Source organism: Triticum urartu, chromosome 3A, assembly GCF_056163025.1.
Source record: "Triticum urartu cultivar PI428250 chromosome 3A, HENAU_Tu73, whole genome shotgun sequence".
Taxonomy (NCBI): domain Eukaryota; kingdom Viridiplantae; phylum Streptophyta; class Magnoliopsida; order Poales; family Poaceae; genus Triticum; species Triticum urartu.
The window spans coordinates 104,598,392-104,606,509 of record NC_141875.1 but is presented as its reverse complement, the minus strand read 5'-3'; the positions used below and the strand labels follow the sequence as shown (position 1 = coordinate 104,606,509).

At 44.7% G+C, this 8,118-nt stretch overlaps 1 protein-coding gene across 1 annotated transcript; it reads right to left on the bottom strand.

The window, feature by feature from the left end:
• Window positions 1-2,554: 2,554 nt before the first annotated feature.
• On the bottom strand, window positions 2,555-5,451 carry LOC125530616 (uncharacterized). Its single transcript, XM_048694999.2, has 5 exons — window positions 5,179-5,451; window positions 4,603-4,826; window positions 3,801-3,897; window positions 2,996-3,062; window positions 2,555-2,890 (listed from the first exon to the last, which is right to left on the bottom strand). The coding sequence occupies exons 1-5, from the start codon at window positions 5,304-5,306 to the stop codon at window positions 2,837-2,839; spliced, it is 570 nt and encodes a 189-aa protein (XP_048550956.1). The 5' UTR covers window positions 5,307-5,451; the 3' UTR covers window positions 2,555-2,836.
• Between the last annotated feature and the right edge of the window lie 2,667 nt (window positions 5,452-8,118).

Genomic DNA, 8,118 nt, shown 5'->3' with positions numbered 1-8,118 from the left:
TGGTGGAGTGTCCGTGGAGGTGCCAGAGGTGCCCCCAGGCAAGCTGCCAGCTTCCGCATCCGCGAGGCTCCCTGCTCCGGCCTCGCCCGTCGTCTCCGCCGCCAGGCTGGTTGTGGCTGCGCTGGCCTCCTACAAGGCCGACCCGGCCATAGGTGGGCGGATGGCCGGCGCGGGCGCCACCCCCACTCCCCTTGCTGGCGTCTCCTCCGGCCAGCTGCCGCCATCCCCGACGTCAATGTCGTTATCCTTGCGGGGGCCAGATCAGGCGGATCCATCACCGACAGGTCTTTCATGCACCATCCCGGAGGCTTCTCCTGTGCGTCCTGGTTGGGGGGACTGGCTTGGTTGTTTCAGAGGGAAGACGATGCCCGCTGATCCCATATGTTGCGCCCCGACAGCTCGTGGGGAAACGTTGGAAGGCTGGCACCTTGTCACCGAGCGCCGTCGTTCGCCATCTTCACAGGCCTTTCGTCAACCCGCTTTCAATGCCCGGCCAGCTCCTCCGTCGTGGTTGAAGGATCGATGTTTTCAGTGCCTCTCCAAAGGTTATCATGCCCACTCTTGCAGGGACCCAATTCGGTGCAGAAGCTGCCTCTATTTCGGCCACACTGCTCGCTTCTGTCGTGCAAAGAACACCGGCCACCAGTCTACGCCGCTTCGACGTGCTGCTCCGTCGCCCTCCTAAGTGCCTGCTCCTGCCAAGGATGCTACCATGGTAGAGGTGCCGCTGCAGTCTGTCCTCGCAGAGCAGGCTGAGCAGCAAGACTGCCTGATGAGAGTTGAGAGTTTTTTGGCGAGAGCTAAGGCGGTTCTGTGCAGGCTCACAATCATGCCAGATTTGCCTCCGTTGGCCGAGATCCAGGTTGATTCCAAGGGCGAGGGTGAAACAGACCCCTATGGTTGTTTCTCTCCTCGTGGTAGGCACATCGCCGAGGTCGTCACTCCGGTGATGCAGATTATGCTTGGGCTGCAGGAGCTATGTGAGGCACCATCTCCGCCCTTGTCGACGGTGCTTCCAAAGGAGATGGGCTTGGTGATGCCCATGATGCCATCTTTGCCAATGTTGGCGGAAAGCCCGCCATTCGTTGTTGTGGACAATGAGGGACATGATTTGCCTCTGTCATGTGTGCATCTGGAGATGCCTGAGTCCATCGTGTCGGTGGTACCTGTGGTTGATGATGTTGAAGCGGTCGGTGTGTTGCCGCCTGGTCCTTTAGAGCCCAGCCAGCCGCTTGCCTTTGTGGATCATGGAGTTTCTGACGCTTCGGTCACCCAGTCGCGGGTGACAGTTGGGCAGGTTTCTGCGCGTGACAAGGTCAACGAGATTCTCTTCAAGTTGGAGATTCACAGCTTGCTCGCACGTTTGGAGAGGGCTAGCCCTGGATCTGGCAAGAAGATTGTGGAGGAGGCTCTCAAGAGCAAGAGCAAGAAGAGTAGCGCCACAGATAAGGCGTCCGCAGCTGCTTGATGGTTGGTCACCAGTCTCTTAGGTTGTCCTTATGGCTTGGCTTATCTCCGTGGATTTGGTGGTACCTGTGGTCTTCGTTGAGGGTTTCTTTGCGATGTAGCAGTGTGGGGACTGGTGGTCGTTATGTGTTGGGTATGATTGTCGGGTCGATCATGTGCTTATGGGGTTGCATTCTTTGTGAGTAATCCGCACGTGATTTATTTGTATCGGTTTTCGCCCGGTTTTCCTTAAATTAATTGGGCAATTCTCTTCTGCTTAATTAATCAATGAGACAAATCTTTTGCCTCCGTTTTAAAAAAAAAAACTTTCTCTAATGTGATTTCGTGATGAAAATTTGCATACACTTCAAGCATTTCTTAAAGTTTGCCACACAAAAAAATCAGAATTTCTTATTATTTTTTTGATTTTACTGTTTACAACAGGAGCGTTTGAGCTCAAGATTAGAAGGATACTTTCGCTACAACAATTTGCTTCTCATTTTTCTTTTGAGGGAACAACAATTTATTTCTCTAGGGGAGTGAGAGTAGACAATCTTAACAAAAGAGCTGGCTTGCACACAGATGTCCTCATAGATTGGAGCCGCTGCCGATGCTCTGAACCCACCATTATTTAGTGTGGTAACCACCTCATACAGTCAGACTAAATCATCATCTCATACAGTCAGACTAAATCATCACCTTCTGGCATCCCTGCTGATTTGCTGAATGAATTCCTTGTAGAAAAGCACCAGAACAGCTCTTCATGATTTAATTCGTTACAAACAGGTTGCACATCTGTTTCGTCTCTTGCTTCCATGCATATCGTATTTTTCTATTTGTGTGATCGAGTTTCTTCAGTGGTAAAGCACTTTGATGATCTTCAATATCAGAAAGATATTTGTCCAGTGCAAGCATAAAAACCTTGTAGAAGCCATCGAAATTCAACAGGTCATAAGTCGGCAAAGATTAAGGATGCTAATATTATCCTACAGTATAGACCCCCCAAAAATTAAAAATGGGTAAAAGCCGAGAAGTTTTATATTTTTGAAGGCATGAAGACTGACAGCATGGTTCAACCATCAAGAATCAACGTCATCAGGCATCGGTGTTAAAAGCTAATTTCTTCTTCTCATTTCTCAAATCAATACAGATGACATTTATGTTCACAAATCGCTGTCACACATCTTTCTCTCCAGCTGCTTTCTTTGACAAATTCGACAAGGTGATTAAATATGGACCGTTCTTTCTACCAATACAACCGCCACAGCCCACAGGATTGTATTCAACAAGCACAACAGGCCTCCATGCACAAAAAAACCAGTATGACAGGCCACACCCTCGTTACCACATCAGACCTACAGCTATGTTATTCTCGCGGAACACATCTGTGCTAGTCATACAGTCCCTCTTGCTCCCAGATGTCCACGAGGAAATCAACCATCTCCTGTAAATTCATCGTCTAGGTTTAACCACATGCCTTACAAGGAACGTTAAAATAAACTGATTTAGATCATCTTTTTCAGATCAACTGAACTGATTTAGATCTTACATGTAGAGGGATGGGCTGAGGGAATGGTTTATTTGATCCAAGCAAACTTTCATACGCTGCATTCCAACTGCATAAAAATAATGGTTTGGGTGAGCATGAAGATTCACAGTACAGCATACTATTATGTTTCGAAACAAAAGGGCACAGCATACTATCATCTAGTCTAAGCTTCGTTAGATAATGATTACAGAATGTTCTTCAGCTAAAATTCAAACCTGGTGTCGATTTGAACAAGAAAAAAAATAGCAAGAGCAAGCATCCCATATTTTTACATTTTTGTGTCTAAGTATCTAACTTGTTTTCAAACGTCCCTTCTGGAAGATATGATTCCAATAAATACTTTGGTTGTTGCTTGTAGGACTCCAGAATTATATAACCCTAGAGACAGAAAAACTAAGCTTCTCTACCACATCATAGATCTACTATACAGCCAAATAAATTCAGAGATCAACAAGAAAATACAGCAGTAATGTGCTTTAACACTTCAGACACTCACAATGATTTTAGAAGGGAAGTGACAAGCCTTATGATAGAGCTAGCACCATTAAGAGCAAAATGAAACCCAATATGGGCAGTACAACCAAACTGCCTTGATTAAAAAAAAAGGTGTTCACAATAACTCAGATTTACCAACTTCGGTCGAAGAAAGGGTGTGAATAAGCACAACTAGGCGCAAAAATATGAACGATGCAAACAAACTGTTGATCAAAATCAGAGAAAAGGTTGTACATGCATACTATTCAGTTGAATTATGTAAAGCTTTTTGTCTTCTTCCACATATAGATCGGACATTCCATTTTCATACCTCAACACTGGTTCCTGGATCTGCTTCACCACAGGTTCTTGCCTTAACCTTGTATTCTCAGTCCACTCATCCCTAGTTTGTTGCCAAAGAGAAAAACCTGCAATGATATTTCCATCTGGTGAGATTACCATGTCCACTAAGACTCTTAACAGGCAGACATGCGATGATTCCTTTAATCCTCCGTTAGACAATAATGGCAATTGGACTTTTATTACCCCCTTACTGCTCAGGAAAAAAAATCAGCAACGGTTTGCCAGCACAAGTTCGTTACAGTCCAAATTTAGTAGGAAAATATGAAAGACATCATCCAAAATAAAGTATGAAGTATGAACTCGAAGTTCCCAAACAAATGCTTTGCTGAAAATCTAGCTCGTACATGGAAAGAAAGTGATTTCCCACAACTAAACCAAAAAAGCGTGAACTCAAATTTCCTAGTAACAAACTTTCCTTCTTAGAACCACAACAACTAAGACAAAATGGTAAAGCAATTGCACTTGTCTTGATAAAATACCATAGATGACTACCAAATAAGATTCGAGAGGCTAACACTGTTGGACGTGGACAGTGTTATTATGTATTATATCTTTCTAACGCGCTATCAAGCTAATATATGCATAATTTAAGATAGACTGAAACGAAAACATAGGTGTTCTCCACAATTAACATTACTAGATGCTGAATGCAAAGACAGGAGATTCGGCCAAAATGAAGTTTGATGTTTGCAAAGGTATCTGGAAAATGCGTACATGTGGTGAAAACACGCCTGTTGAGCACAACATATGCTAGTTCAAAAAGGAATTACCATGATTAGCAGAGTCGCCCAGGTTATGGCTGCTTCCCACTCCATGCATATCAAGGTCCCAAGAGGATGTGTTGTATGGTGCTCGTAGGTCTGCCGGATCAACCTCGATGGTGGTCGTACTCCAAAATTCCTCTGCCACCGTGGGATTCTGGGCATGGGCCATTAAGCTCTTGGAAAGATCGCCTACGTGTTTTGCGGCCTTCTCACAGCATCCAAAACAGCCTCTGCTCTGTTTGCAAGGAGTTTTTACATATCGACGATTAGCACAGAATCACTCACCAAACCAACAGGCACACACAGTGACACACAGCAAAAGAAAGTGGTAACCCAGGCAGCCACAGGGGGCTTAATTTTCACAAGTACAGTATCGGTGACAAGAACAAGCACCATAACATAACCGCATGCAGCCTACAAGGTATGCCATTCAATCAAGATACTAAATGAGAAAAAACTACCACTAGAGAGTAATCGGGACAGTAGGCAAGATGACGCTGGCAACGACGTATCAGCGGGCTAGAATCTGAATGAAGTTAAGCGGACGCGGACGAAGGAGGGGGGAACGGCAGGGGAGCCCACCCGGAGCAGATGAAGATGCAGGCGGAGGAGAGCAGCTGCGGGATGGAGCGCCAGTCCCAGCCGGGCCCGAGCTCGACGTCCCAGTCGCCGACCCTCGCCGCCGATCCGCCGCCGCGTGCCGCTGCCATGGCGCCCGGCCACTCCGCTCCGGCTGGAATTGGAGTGTGATGAATGGGAACGGAATCGGATCGGATTCCAGCGAGCCACCGACCGCGGCGATTTATGAGGGATGGGCGCGCGGATTGGGATAAGAGGGAGCGGGGAGGAGGGGGGCCCTGGGTGGGGTGGGGTGGGGGCTGGTGGGGTTGACGAAGATCGCACGGATGGATGACGATGACGCGGTTCGACAGTGCGCTGTGGTTTGGAGTTTTGCCTCTTCGCTTTCGGCCGACCATTCCATCTCCGTGGCACGTTGCGATTTCCACTTGGCCCGTCTCTTCGACCAATTGGACCGACTACCCTTCCTCATCATCATCATAAAAAAACAAAGCCAGAGAACAAAAGAGGCTAAGGCCCTGTTTGTAGCAAAGTATTTTCTAAGTATTTTGAGAATACTACAGTTTTTGAGATTACCACGGTTTTATTTACAATGAGCTGTTTGGTTGTCCCTAACAACTATGCTTTTAATATTGTAGTATTGGGCAAACTACAGTTTTTTCTCTGCATAAAAAAAAGAACCCCAAACCTCTTTTTTTAAAACAAAGCTGCTAAGTGCTTAAACACAACGGTTAAACAGCAAAATTTACAGCGTTATGCGGCAACAGCCAAACAGGTTCTATGTATTGTGAATACTGCAAAATACTCTGTTTTGATAAAACTATGGTATCTCACACCTACAAGCAAAATTACTGTAGTTTTTGATACTCTGGTTTATATAATACTTTGCTATCAAACACAGCCTAAAGTGATAATCCCTTTTTGCCAACCAGATTCGAGATTCAAGAGATTTTATTCGCCTGGAAACTATTTTCTTACCAGATTTTCTAAGAAAGATGTGAACCTCAAATGCACATAACCATGATTTATAAAAAGAGATGCAAAGCATGAGCCAAAAAAATCTGCTTTACAAAAGCAACTTGAGCATAACTCAGATGGTTAGGTTCATTATGGTCGCACCGGTAGTTCTAGACTTGGCATTGGTGTCACATTTTTCTGGATTTATTTTAGCCCTTTCGGCGATGTGCGTCTAGTGGGAGGAGACGTTCCTGTCGATTACGAAGACGTCTGCGGCGACTTCGTTAATCTCAAGATGATATGTCGGTCCAGTCTCTCGAAAGGGATCATAAGGGTTGGGTGCGGGCGCTCATATGAATGGGTGTATGTACGTGTTTATGAGCATCCGTGTATGTACCGTCTTAAAATAAACCGGCCTTACAAAAGGCTAGACCGACATATCACATATGGTTTTGTTGACACCATTTTGTAGCATGGCAAAAAACATAATTAAGATTACCCTGGGTAAAAAAAATGTCCTACATGAGAATTCTTCGTCTCGTCGAGGGGAATGAGTTTGATATTTGGATCAACATAATTGGTGATCGTATACACAAGTTGTAGGCAAAATTATTGGAAACATGTCGTAGAGGCAATAATATTTGTATTATTATATTTCCATATTCATAATTATAGTGTTTATATTTCATGGTATAACTGCTGCTATGATCCTGGAATATGGATTCAATGGAAAACTCATATGCACGTGTGAAATGATAAACGGTTAAATAAAAGGTTCATAGTCTTGCCTCTAGGACTAGCTCAAGTGTTGTTGATGATCATGTTTTTTGGATCTTAGAATATCGTTAAGTGTAACGATAGTCCTAAAACAAACATTGAGATTATGACGTTGGTAGAATGATCATATTGAATCGACCCAATCTTGTATGTTATGAATTGAGTTAATATCGTGTGTAATCAATTGTAATAACATGGAGTGTTAACATGTGAATTTGCTCCTTAGACCATGAGAGCATAGTAGTCACTTCTTACCGCACGGTGGGCTTTGGGGTTGCTTAAGCGTCACCTGTAGCAAGGTGATCATAACGACAATTCACAGGCACATCGAAAAGTTTGACAGGGGACTAGATAGCTCGAGAGTGGGATTTGCTCCTCCGACTATGGAGAGATATTCTTAGGGCCCTCTTAGTGTGACAACACCAATTATCGTCTGGCCAGACACAGGTGACTTCCTCACGGGGATGCTGGAACACAATAACGAGAAAGAAGAACAAAACCGGTAACGAGGATTTCGGTATAGTGAGCATGGTGATGACTCGGGAGGATACCGATGCATCCCGGGTTTTGTGAAGTATCGCGAAGCAAAGAAAACATCATATGATAATTAACCAAAGGTTCACTCGAATATCACTTGTGTGCTCATAGGGATCGACATGGACGTCCACGGTTCCGATGTCGGTCGTTGATCGAACGGTTTCGTTCATGTCTATGAGTTACCGAACCTATGGGGTCACAAGCTTATGGAAATCATGATCTACTGAGTGTTAGTAGGACGGGAGTGATGAGAATATATTTGTGAAATTGTTTCATTAATATTCAGAATAGTTCTGAGAGGACCCGGAAGTGTTTCAAGGTCACCGGAAGGGTTTCAGTGAATATCGGGTAATACCAGGTATTACCGATATATTATATGTAGGTGGAAAATGTTTTTGGCGATGTTAAAATATATAAAATGGTATAGAAGTATTTTAAACATTTTATATTTAATTTAAATATCAACAGGTCTAAAAAGGCGAAGAGGTGGAAGGAATTATGGGCCATGAGGGCCCTTAAGGAAGTGGCGCCCCCCTTGCCGGCCCCAAGGAGGGTCTTTCCCTCCTTGCTAGCTGCCCCTCCTCCTCCTCTAACCTATATATACTAGGGTTTTTTTGCTCTATTTTAGACACAAGTTTTGGGGCTTCCTCTAGTTCTTCTAGTTCTAGTTGG